The following is a 12,356-nucleotide window of genomic DNA, read 5'->3' as shown; positions in this document are numbered from 1 at the left end:
TTTGCAGTGGTCAGTATCTATCAGAAGTGCTCCAAGGAGGGAACAGCGGCAAACCGGCGACAGGGTGACGAGCTCCTGTAGCTCAAATTGTTGAAGTTAATGATGCTAATGCTTAAGGGTCAGGACTGTTTTAGCAGCAACAGGCAGGTGGTCATAATGTTACGCCTGATCAGTGTAAAGTCATGCATTAAATAAATAATTCATTTTATGCATGCATGCATTATTATTATTTATTTATTAATTTATTACACTGAAGATATACATTAGGTTTTAATTGTTACACAAGCTGCCTAGACTCGGTCTAGACTAAACCACAGGTGCACGGCCCATCTCGCGCTGTGATTGGTTAATTTGAAAACAGACGGCGTTTTCCATCCAATCGGATTAAAGGGTGAAGGCTGTGGCCCCGCCCACATCGCCTACGTGAGAGATTCGGCGTGTGCAGGCTGCTCATTCTGACAGAAAATGGCGGCTGTGCTGAGGCGCGGATTCAGACTCGTATCCTTCGGTATTACTTGTGTTTTATTGTTTGTTTGACCTCAAATTGTCTTTTATTAAATATCTTTCGATTAAAAAGTCTTTTTGCTGAGATTAAGTCTGTATTTTGTTCCTACATTTTGTATAAATGTTATATATTTCCACACAGAAACCCGTAGTTCTGTGCATGAGAAGTAAAACTCTCGTGACTAAAACTCTTAGCAAATAACCTGAGTTGTATACATGCAAATTAAGTCATAGAGAAAATATCTAAATATTTAAAAGTTATTTTCAGATTGCTAACTGCGCATTGAGCTGACATTTTTATCCCCTCAGCGTCCCTGCAGAGGACAGAGGGCTCGATCCCAAACGCCCCTCGTTAAACACTCAGACATTAGTGCCCTCCGTAGGGTATAGTGATTATTAGTTCACGCACATTGACGCCCCCTTGTGGAAATAAAGTGTAATACAAGTCATTCACTTTCTCTTGAATTCCTCAGGATCTTCTCAGCTCCTGTGTGGAGGCTGTAAACATGGCAGAACCTCCAGCCTGTCCATCTGCAGCACCAGCAGTAGAAATTCTTCATCCTCCTCCTCCTCCTCATCATCACACGTTAAAGTGGACCTGGACGGCAGCACTGGTACTGATCCCTGCCTCGGGCTGAGGGAGAACCAAACAATCGTTCACAATCATCTTTATCTCTATAAAACTCACGTTGGACAATCTTTCTGCAGTTATATATAAAAAAATAAATAAATTAGAAAATGAAAATGGCCCAATATGAAGCTAAAATGAGGAAAAGATTTGTAATAAGGAAAATATATTTTTTATTGTTTCTATTAATGTTGCGACTGCGATACAGAAAACGTTTATTTATGTCAGATTTACATCAAGTACTTACTAAAATTCACTTACAAGTGTCAAGAATTTTCCACAAAAAAATTAAAATCAGAATCAGGTTTATTGTCCAAGTGTGTTTACACACAAAGGAATTTGGTTCCAGCTGTTTGTGACTTTAAAGTACAGACATGAATAAGAACACTTATTAGAGCTTATAAACATAGTGTTCTCATTCATTATATTCAAATAAATAAATGAAATCCTGATTTGATGAAGCTGATTTGTGTAAATCTGTAATTAATATATAAGTATTTGATGTGTGTGTGAATGTTTTTGCACAGGGATCGCAGTGGTGAAGTTTCAGAGCTCACCGGTGAACAGCATGAGTCTGGACTTCCTCACCGAATTGTGCATCAGTTTAGAGAAACTCGAGCTGGACAGGAGCTGCCGAGGCGTGATCCTCACCTCGGTACATCACCACACACAGGATCCTATCGCTGGTGACGCTGATACAGATGAAGAAAATAGTGTTTTAAAAATTGATTATAAATGTACATTTTTTTAAACAACTAATGAAATAAATTAAAGATCTAAAACACACAAATGACAAACAATATTGTTGATGTTAGAAAATAAATGACAAAAATATTCTTTATATGTAAAAAGTTCTATGTGAATTATAGAAATCATTAAAAGTGTATATGATATATTGTAGTGTATTAAATGATTACAATAGTTTGTGTCACTCTCAGTAATATCTCTCTTTTCCAGGCTCTGCCGAAGATTTTCTCCGCCGGCCTGGACATAACGGAAATGTACGGAAAGAACCCGGAGCACTACGCCGAGTTCTGGAAATCTGTGCAGGAGATTTGGCTCAAAGTCTACGGTTACAGTAAGATCGCTATCGCCGCCATCAACGTGAGTCTCGTTTTATACGTTCCTCACACGTTACACGCGGACGCACGTGTGCACTGGTGTTCTTATTTTCTCTTTTTAATTCAGGGTTCCAGTCCTGCAGGTGGATGCTTGGTCTCTATGGCATGTGACTACAGGATCATGGCAGACGATCCTCGCTACAGAATCGGCCTCAACGAGGCACAGCTCGGCATCGTCGCGCCCTTCTGGTGTGTGTCGAGAGAGAGAGAGAGAGAGAGAGAGAGATTTTATTTTGTACTAGTACACATAGGGTAAAATAGCACAATCATTTATAATTATAATTTTAATAAGTAAAATAACAAAAGATTATTTTAAGAAATTACACAAATATTTCTTTATTACATTGCACATCTATAAATATTTTTAATGCAGTTATATAAGTATTTGTTATGATTTTTTTTATATTTCTCTTGAGTCTTTTTTTTCTTTTCAGTCTCATCAAATTTATATTTTCATTATTTATATTTTTATTTGTTAAACATAATTTTAATGAGCAGATTTATACTTCTGTCTGTCTGCAGGTTTAAAGACACAATGGTGAACACAGTAGGTTTCAGAACTACAGAGCTTTCTCTCCAGTTCGGTCTGATGTACAGTCCTTCTGATGCTCTGAAGATCGGTTTAGTGGACCAGGTGGTTCCTGAGGAGAACGTTCTCAGCACGGCTACTGAAACAATCACAAAGTGGTTAGCTATTCCAGGTCAGAATCTTCTGTTGTACTTTTGACTATATGATTTGAATTCTCTTGTCTGTTTGTATATGTGTGTGTTTTCTCATTTTAAATTTATATATAAATTTTTTTTAATGCAAGCTCCTGATGGGTTTGATTCACAGATCATGCGCGTGAGATCAGCAAATCAATGATGAGGAAGCCGATGGTGGATCGACTGCTGGCCAGCCGAGAGTCAGACATTAAAAACTTTGTGAACTTTATCACCAAAGACTCGATCCAGAAATCTCTGGGCTTCTACATGAACTCACTGAAGCAGAGGAAGGCATGAACACGGGACTGACTCACGGGACTGACTCACGGGACTGACTCACATTCTCTGCCTTCTGTTTTATATTTGTTTATATCTACAGTGTTAGTCAGATTTCCTTCTTCAGGTTCTCCTGCGGTTCTGTTTCTACATATAAATTAAACACTAACAGCAATGTGACGTGTGTGTGTGTGTGTGTGTGTGTGTGTGTGTGTGTGTGTGTGTGTGTGTGTGTGTTCAGCGCATGCTGAGAGACCTGCTTTATCTTTGATCAGATGATCAATTGTTATAAAAAAAAAAAAAAAAAAAATTCTTCTATATACTATTATAAATCCTTTAATATTCAGATTCTGAAATAGTAACTTTATTTTAAATAGCAGCAGTCATTAAAATGTCCTTAAAAAAAAAGTTTTATCAAGTTTAATTTGGGTGAATATATTCCAGACAGCAGCTTGTTTCTCTTGGAAAAAGTTGATGGATATAATGAAAAGATGTTTTCTTAAAAACATTATGCAAGCTTTTGCTTGAATATTTTTTTTTCTTTACAGATAAATAAAACAAAGACATTTGTACACTTTCATTTATTTTCTGATCATTTCTTGTGCACAAATTTAAACAAATCCTTGAAAAATAAGCTGGTGAACAGTGTACTAAACTTCAACTTACTTCTAATAGTTCAAGTCTCCATGTTGTTCTGTGTATCATACTGAAAGTACATCAGATGTAATCATATTACACTTTTGTGCAGTGTCTGATCTTTAAAAACAAGAAATACAATACAATGTTTACTGAGAGAAACCTTTCCCATTATTTCATCTAATTAAAAACCAAGATTTATTGTACTAATAATCAAAATAACTAATAATTATAAAAAGATTTAATAAATATAAAATATTGAAAAAGATGACTTGTTTACTTTCTATTCTGATAAGATCTTATACTGAACGGCTTGGGCTCAGTCCGATTGTACATCTTGTTCTAATGTTTAGCACTAGACACACAGTATTGGTATGATATGTATGTGTTGATGTCGCGCGCCTGTGAAGTGAGCAAGCTGACATTTAGAACGCAGCCATAAAGCGGGTTGTTATTAATTCGCGTTAGGCTCCTCCCCCGCGGAAGGGGCCTAGTGTTAGATGACTCGTTAGCCTCGGAGGCTAAGCCGCTAACCGCGCTCCAAGCGCAGACAGAGGGAGCCCCAGAACCGCTAAACGGATGTCTCATCTCCGTTCCCCGTGCGCGTCTTTCTTGCTTAGCTACCATGAATCGGCCGCTGTGAACCTTCTCCCCCGGAACCCGAGCCTAGGATCTGACACGACCTTCCGCGCTCCCGGCCGCCAAATCAGGCAGGTTTCCCCGAGTCAACAACAGCAACAGCGGCGTCTTATTGTCTTAGCTAGCATGTTAGCTTAGCTAGCTCAGCTGGTTAGCTTGTTGCTCTTTAAACAGAAAGCCTGTGGAGTTCAGCAGTTACATGTATTACATTTTCACTGTTTATTATCGCGGTTTATTTCGATTAAAAGTGGAAGATAAAGCCGGAGGAGACACCGGGAGTCGGTGAAGTGTCGCATGGACATCAGCACTAATGAGGTGTCAGTGCAGGAGATGGTTCCATTCCACCCATATTTCTATTTACTGTAATTAATGATAACGTGTTCTCACATCAGTATCTCCTTGTGGCAGCTGTTGGGGTTTAAAACAGAGCCCTACAGAGAACTAAAAGAGCTCTGGGTTTGTGTGATGAGGAGAACTGAGATCTTCTCTTCATTTGTGGTTGGAGGTTCTCACTCAGGAGGAACAGAATCCTCCTAAAATAATGGACCATTCAGGCAGTGTCGTGGCGAATGGAGAACAGAATGAACATTTTCAGCAGCCATCAGACAGAATAGATGAAGTGTAGAATCCAGGATTGTGAATTTGGTTTGATTTGAGGAGAAACAAAAGTCAGACAGTTGGATGGAAGTGTCCAAAATCACAGCAAATGTCTTCTTATACTCTTTCTTACAGCCTAGACAACACCCTTCTTTCTTTCTTGAACAGTTCCCTTCAAACCTTTTCTGTATTTTTATGACATAATGGTGGGGATTCCTGCACCTGATAAATAGACTAATGCTTTCACACATGTGCACACATCTGCACACTGACTAGCCAGATTATTTCTTTGTAACTCAGACATTAAAAAAAAATATATATTTATGCACTTTATTAAGTTCATATAAAAGCCGTCATAATGTTCTTTTCCACATTGATTCGTGGAGAATAAACCCTTAGGTATTGTATTTTTAGTTTTTTTCAGAAGTATTGAATGTATCACATAACTGCTGAACGGATCAGTATCTTATTCACTGTGCTTCAAATCTGATTGGTTAGAACAGGGGGGCGTCCAGTCTTTTCCTGAATGGTGGACTGGTGTGGGTGAAGGTTTTCATTCCAACAAAATCTGATGATTTTCATTTTCACTGACTATCAGGTTGTTTGGTTGAAATGAAAATCTGCATCCACAACAGTGATTTGTGGAATAGATTGGACACCCCTGGTTTAGAAGGTGTGTGTTGACATGAGTCAGACTATTGCTGAGAGAACTAACTCGTTCCTCAGATCTTCCACAGGATTAATTAACAGACCGATCAAAACAAAAACTGTCCAAATCCCAGCAGCCACAGAGATTCCAAACACACTCCCATAAACTCAATGTCTCCTGAACTTGCTACGCTAAAATTTAATCTGTACTGGAATTTTATTACTATACAATAGAGGTCGACCGATGATCGGTTTTGTTGTTCGATCAGCATCGATAGTTGATTGCTAGAACTATCGTTTATCTGCAAAAATCCATACAGTTTTTCCGGGTTGCGTTATACAGTACGAGAGCGGCCTCTAGATGCAAATCACAGACACTGCAAGCTGTTTATTTTAAGTGTCTTTTTTTATTTATTTTGTATTCTTTTTGTATGCAGCTGTTTTTATTTATTTGCAGGGTTACTTTTTTGTTTCGGTTTGAATGCATGCATTTTATTTTCCTCCATTTATTAATAGAATTTAATATATTCATATTTATTTAATTCAGCTCATTTTAAAGATTTAGTACAGATTTTTGTTTTGTTTATTTTTTAAATAAAGTTCAGCTAAATACATCCAATATATAATGGACTTTTTTTAAAGTTAGAGAAGAGTTAGAGGTAATTTCATGCCCGTGTGCTATATTTTAGTGAATTGCACAATCGTTGCACTGCTTCTTTTCGTGGTGTGTTGTGTGTAATCATGTTTGGATCAGTCAGTGTCGTCGTTTCGGTCCTGTAAATTCAAATTTAGTCCTAAGGTTTTTTAGAAAAAAAATTAATCTTATACTTGTATAACTAAACCAGACTTTTGCCCTGAACTTAGCTATAAAAGCTAGCATGCAGTTAACAAAAGTACAAAATACCGTGCAGGTGCCTGTATGCTACATGTGCACTTTTGATCTAAACCAGAATCAAATCCTCTGAATGCTCAGGGGAATTTGACCGATGTGTTGATTCTGAATTCTACAATCCTGTTTAAAAAATACATGAAACATGTACTGAAGGTGGTCGGTTTGTGTTTAGGTGTGAATGACTGACGTGGTGCCGCCCACTGCGTTTAGCGAAATCAAACTCCGCCTCCTGTGCCAAGATGACATAGACAGTGTTAAAGTGCTGTGTGGTGACTGGTTCCCCATCGAGTAAGTACGCACATCTCTCCTGTGTGTTATTTTTATTGTTATTTTTTTATATAAATATAAAATTGCTCTATTTTTGTCCCCAATATGGCCATCCTATTCATTTTTTTCGAGTCAAACTTTCTCAAAAGCATCTCTTCTTCCTTTCCTCCTCCTCAGGTACCCCGACTCGTGGTATCATGACATCACCTCGAACAAGAAGTTCTTTTCCCTGGCTGCGACTTTCAAAGGCGGCATCGTGGGGATGATCGTGGCTGAAATAAAGGGCAGAACAAAAGTGCACAAAGAGGTCGGAAAGCTTTCGTGTGTCTTTAATCGCGGTTTTGGGTCCTTGCTTTAAATCAAAATGAAAGCATTGGCAGATCTTGATTTTCTGGCCCGTGAAATGCATTTTAAGCGAGAGGCTCTATGCTACTGCCTCAAGACTCTCTCACCTTAGGTGTTTAGTGAATCGTTGGATTGGTGTTTTATCATTTTAGCGTTTCTGGTCAAGGCACTTACGTTTACATGATCATTTGCACTGCCTCACTTTACATACTGCACCCTGCATGTATAGTTAAGTCTTTATTTATTACTTTTGTCATTTTATTTTCTGATTTATTTTATAGTTTTTCATATTTTTATCGCACCAGCACACCATGAGATTCCTCGTACATGCAACCCATGATATTCGGCAATAAACATGAGGTCGGGATCATGTGGTACCGGGCCACAAAGAAGGAATAAAACCTTTTAAAATTATAATTTTGTTTGCATTTTATGGATTTTCGCATATTTTAAAGTATAATTTTTTTTTTCTATCTGTGCCAATTTCCCCGCACATCGCAATCGCAGTTTTTTTCTATGCGTTAATCAGTTAAGCTCACGCTGATTCTGCTTGCGAGTTGTTACATTTTTGTTATATATGTAATAATAATGAAACCATATAATATTTAGAGGTCAACAGATTTATTCTTTTTTTTCCGATTAATCGGCACCGGTAGTTGATTTCCGGAACTATCGGCTATTCAGCATAAGAATAGTTTTTCCAGGTTGCATTATACAGTACGAGAGCGACCTCTAGAGGCGATTAACCCACACCACATACTATTTATTTAAAGTGTAACTTTTTATTTATTTTTTTGAATGCATGTCTTTTTATTTTCCTCAACATTTATGAATATAATTAATATATTCATTTTCATTTAGAATGTTTTAATAATAATTAAAAAAAAATGTTCAGTACTATTTGATATGCAGTATCATGTTCTAATCATATGCATAATAGTAATATTATATGCACTTTGTGCTCCGTTATGTGCCTGACCCGTAAAGCATAAAAGGTTGGGAACAGATGATGTAGTGTGTCTGAGACGCTGGGCGGGACGCTGGGCGGGACGCTGGGCTCGATACTCGTGCTTCACTGCAATTTACATGGGGCAGCGAGTCTTTTAATAGCACCTGAGTAATTAGGCCGTGTGCTCCGTGTGTCCTGGGTTGTTTGAAGAATGAGATGATTTCTCCTTTTTAGAGGTTCAGTGAAGCGTTTAGAAAGATGTGATGTAAATGTGACTGACTGTTGCTTTACTCCTGTTTCCTGTCAGGATGGAGACATTCTGGCCTCCAGCTTTCCTGTTGACACTCAGGTCGCCTACATTCTGAGCTTGGGAGTGGTGAAGGAGTTCCGAAAACACGGAATAGGTTTGTGTGTGTAATCAAGAGTCAGGATCAAGTCTTAGATCAGTAAAGTTTTTACTGTACATGCATTTTTTGGTTTCCATCAGCTTGCTGAGGAACCCTAGATGCTGATGTGGGGAAAAGCCTGGGTTTTTTGTGCTGTTTTATTGCTCTTAAAGCTACACTACAATTTCTTTCAGCAATTTTCTCTCATACGTGTACTGAAGATCTTTTTTCTTTTCGATTCCTTGACGCTCACACCGTACAGGCTCCCTGTTGCTGGACAGTCTGAAGGAGCACATTTCCACTACGGCGCAGGACCACTGCAAGGCCATCTATCTGCACGTGCTCACCACCAACCTCACAGCCATCCACTTCTACGAGAACAGAGACTTTAAGCAGCATCACTATCTGCCCTATTATTACTCCATCCGAGGGGTGCTGAAGGACGGCTTCACCTACGTCCTCTACATCAACGGCGGACATCCGCCCTGGACCATCTTATATCCTTTTGTGTGTGTGTGTGTGTGTGTGTGTGTGTGTGTGTGTGTGTGTGTGTGTTTTAGAAGCAGGGCTTGAGCAGCGTGTCCTCAATTTTATGTCGTTTAATTAATTAGGGTTGTTCGTTCAGATCAAGTTCTCCTTAACAAGCTCCTCACTGATTATATTCATCATATAGGATCAGCGTTGGCCAGCTTAAGCCCATGTTCCATTCCACAGAGGATCTACAGGCAAGCACAGAGTCTCCTGCGCAGCTTCCTGCCGTGGTCCAGCATCTCGTCCAAGAGCGGCATCGAGTACAGCAGAACCATGTGAGAGGTTTAAAGGAGCACTCCAGCATTGTTTCAACCCCATCTCTATTTATGTGTGTGTGTGTGTGTGTGTGTGTGTGTGTGTGTGTGTGTGTGTGTATACACATGTTCCTGCACTCAGGAGGGGAAAAGAAAGCACCTTTAATTGTCTCATGGGTTCAGGTAATAAAATAAGACAGATATCAGAGAAAGTCTTTGCAAAGCTGGTATATTATTATTTGCTCAAGGGCCCAAGAGTGGCAGTTTGGGAATACTGGGGGTTGAACCCTGAAATTCTGTTCAGTTAACCTCACTGAGATGCCACTTCTGATATATAATGTATATTCCCAATATATTACTAATATTCAAAATAGAATATATAATTTATAATCCCAATCTCTTATTCTCAATATAGCTTTTATTCTAAATATATTGCTAATATTCCCAAATTATTAAAATATATTATTATGGGAAAAGATTCGGTTTCATCTCGTTGACTGAAAATGTATTTTATTTTGAAATAACGTAAAAAGAATGTCGAAGACGATTTTTCACACACACACACACACACACACACACACACAGAGAGAGAGATGACGTTAAGTTGTTTGTGTATTAAATTCTTTGGGTTTCATTTTTTAACAATAATATCAGATGCTTTTCATCTCAGTAACCAAAAACCTCTTCTTTCCACTCTCTAGGTGAAGGACAGGACACTTTCCGCCTTACCAGCCCGACCCCTGAACCTGGACGCCGCTGATTTTTACGCAGAATCCGGTTCAGGCCTTGTGTAATATCTGTATATAATATATTCTCACAATTAATATATGCATCGTCCCACTTTATCCCTTTTTCTCCTCCGCCTGTAATTTCGCTGCTACGTACAAAATGTTTTACAGTTTGCTTGTATTTTTAATAATTCCTATGTGTGCACAAGGTCCGGGTGCCGGTCCTGCACGTGTCGAGACGTGTTGCACATGACGCACTCGTCCGGTTTTTATTTTGTTTGTTTTTTTATTATTAATGCTTTTGTTCATAGTTTTAATTGATGGTTTTAATCCGCAGCGACGCTGCTGTAATGTCTTTTCTCAGCTGTTTTTAAAACCGATTCTGAAACAATCACATTCGTGTGTTTTGTTTTTATATGCGCATTAGACCACGAATGCGACGGGTAGTTTACACGTGCGTCACGTGATGCAACTTGGAGAATTCAGTCCATTTCAATCCAGGGTCAAGATTTCTACATTGAGAACAGATGCGACGCTTGTTTTAGTCCCCATGAACTACGCTTTTGTTTTATTTTCCACACAATTGTGTTGCATTTAAAGTCACTTTTTTAAAACCCAGGCTTGTTCTGAACTTTTAGGTCGAAACCTGAAATCTTACTGAGATGTTTTTTTTTTTTCTTTGAGCTCCGGTGGAAACGATCAGGCGTCAAATAACACGATCGGTGAATTGAACTTCCTGTTTCGGGTTCCTCTGGCAGGAAGACCATGTGGTGTGTAGAAGAGATGATGATGCTCCATATAAGGACACAAACATATTTTCTTTCACACATGAACAAGCAGACTGGAGTTCTGAACGTTTTACGTTAAAAAATTAAAAAGGTCACAAAGTTACAAATAAAACACTAAATATAACATAGACATAATATCTAAATAATGATAGTGATCATGAAGCATTTAAGCGATCAAACTTAATTGTTTAAATTAAAAATAAAATTAGTGCTAATAAGTTTTCAGTCCCAAGTAAAAATTCAACCAATTGTTTTGTTTTAAAAGTTCAGGCATATCCTGTTAGAAAACAACAATCCAAAACATAACACGACAGGATAATACAATCGAGAAAACACGACTGATGAATTGACGAATTAGGGTTGTAATTATTATGGGATGTTCATATCGAATGAATTGATATCAGTCAGGATCGTCACGCTCAAATCTGAACACACCAAAAATGCCCTTTTGTGCTCCTTGATGTTTTGTGCTCCTTGATTATATCTTTTTTCACTTTAGGGTGCACAAACTTTTACTCTCATCTCTATTGAAAGCGTGAATGCAAATTTAAAAGAAAGAAAAAAGGAAAGAGAAATCGTGCGTGACCACACTGTCTGAGTGTGAAGTGATTTGCGTGAAAAAACGGTGCGAATTTGTTTCCAGATCACCGAACAGCAGATTGCACTCGTTCTCCTTTCCTCCGGCAGTAAGCGGAAATCTGTTTATTTAGTTGATAATTGATAGTTAAATGCAAATTCAAATAAATACTAAATCCCCACGTGATTTTTTTTTTTTTGCGTGCATGAAGCCCTGCGTGTGTAACAGCGCCCACTACTGTTCAGGATTTGTAATGACCCAGCTGTGAGATGTTCTTCATTGGAGCATCAGTTCTGCTTGTTGATCAGTAGAAAGTCGTTCCTCAGGTGTCGCTGCATTTCTTTTGTCTCCAGTCGAAATTTTACCACTTTTTTTTTTTTTTTTTTTTTTAAATCTGTGTATCCATGCAGAAGTACATTTCAAGATGATGTGAGATGTGTGTGAAAGAGAGAACATGAGGAAAATAAAAGAGATGAAAAGAGAAGTTCGGGGAATGATTTATTTATTTTTTGCGATATGATATCGTTTCTATAGTAACGGCTCGTGAGCAGGGGCTGGTGTATTGAAGGAGTCTCCAGTGTCAGTGCTTTTTATCAATCAGATGTAAAGAAAAAAAGGCACTTTGTGGTGTGTGTGTGTGTGTGTGTGTGTGTGTGTGGCAATACATTTTCAAATGTATTGCACTTTACAAGTGAAAGACAGTTTCTGAGGTAATGACTAAAGAAGGAACAGTGCAATTATAACAATCACGTGACCTCGATAAAGATTTCGTGTGTGTGTGTGTGTGAGAGAGAGCGTGTTAAGTGTATGAGTGGGAAGAAGAGAAGACATTATGGTATTTGTGTGTATAATGTGTGTGTAGTTGAGTGTGTATGTGTATGTTTG

General features: G+C 38.3%; 2 protein-coding genes across 3 annotated transcripts; both read left to right on the top strand.

The window, feature by feature from the left end:
* The first annotated feature begins 360 nt into the window (after window positions 1-360).
* On the top strand, window positions 361-3,814 carry eci1 (enoyl-CoA delta isomerase 1). The gene is made up of 7 exons (XM_046865885.1): window positions 361-508; window positions 978-1,118; window positions 1,660-1,787; window positions 2,090-2,236; window positions 2,321-2,442; window positions 2,776-2,954; window positions 3,089-3,814. The coding sequence occupies exons 1-7, from the start codon at window positions 466-468 to the stop codon at window positions 3,253-3,255; spliced, it is 927 nt and encodes a 308-aa protein (XP_046721841.1). The 5' UTR covers window positions 361-465; the 3' UTR covers window positions 3,256-3,814.
* A 521-nt stretch (window positions 3,815-4,335) lies between these two features.
* Window positions 4,336-11,955, top strand: nat15 (N-acetyltransferase 15 (GCN5-related, putative)). 2 transcript variants are annotated; one of them, XM_046866856.1, is made up of 7 exons: window positions 4,336-4,580; window positions 6,819-6,934; window positions 7,091-7,220; window positions 8,515-8,611; window positions 8,856-9,090; window positions 9,247-9,399; window positions 10,080-11,955. In XM_046866856.1, the coding sequence occupies exons 2-7, from the start codon at window positions 6,825-6,827 to the stop codon at window positions 10,081-10,083; spliced, it is 729 nt and encodes a 242-aa protein (XP_046722812.1). In that variant the 5' UTR covers window positions 4,336-4,580; window positions 6,819-6,824; the 3' UTR covers window positions 10,084-11,955. The 2 variants fall into 2 exon arrangements, with proteins under 2 accessions (XP_046722812.1, XP_046722813.1); XM_046866857.1 differs by lacking the exon at window positions 10,080-11,955 and having other exon boundaries at window positions 9,247-9,403.
* Window positions 11,956-12,356: the final 401 nt, after the last annotated feature.

The sequence above is a fragment of the Silurus meridionalis genome, chromosome 14 (assembly GCF_014805685.1).
Source record: "Silurus meridionalis isolate SWU-2019-XX chromosome 14, ASM1480568v1, whole genome shotgun sequence".
Taxonomy (NCBI): Eukaryota; Metazoa; Chordata; class Actinopteri; order Siluriformes; family Siluridae; genus Silurus; species Silurus meridionalis.
The sequence above is the reverse complement of the archived record's forward strand: the minus strand, read 5'-3'. Positions and strand labels throughout refer to the sequence as shown.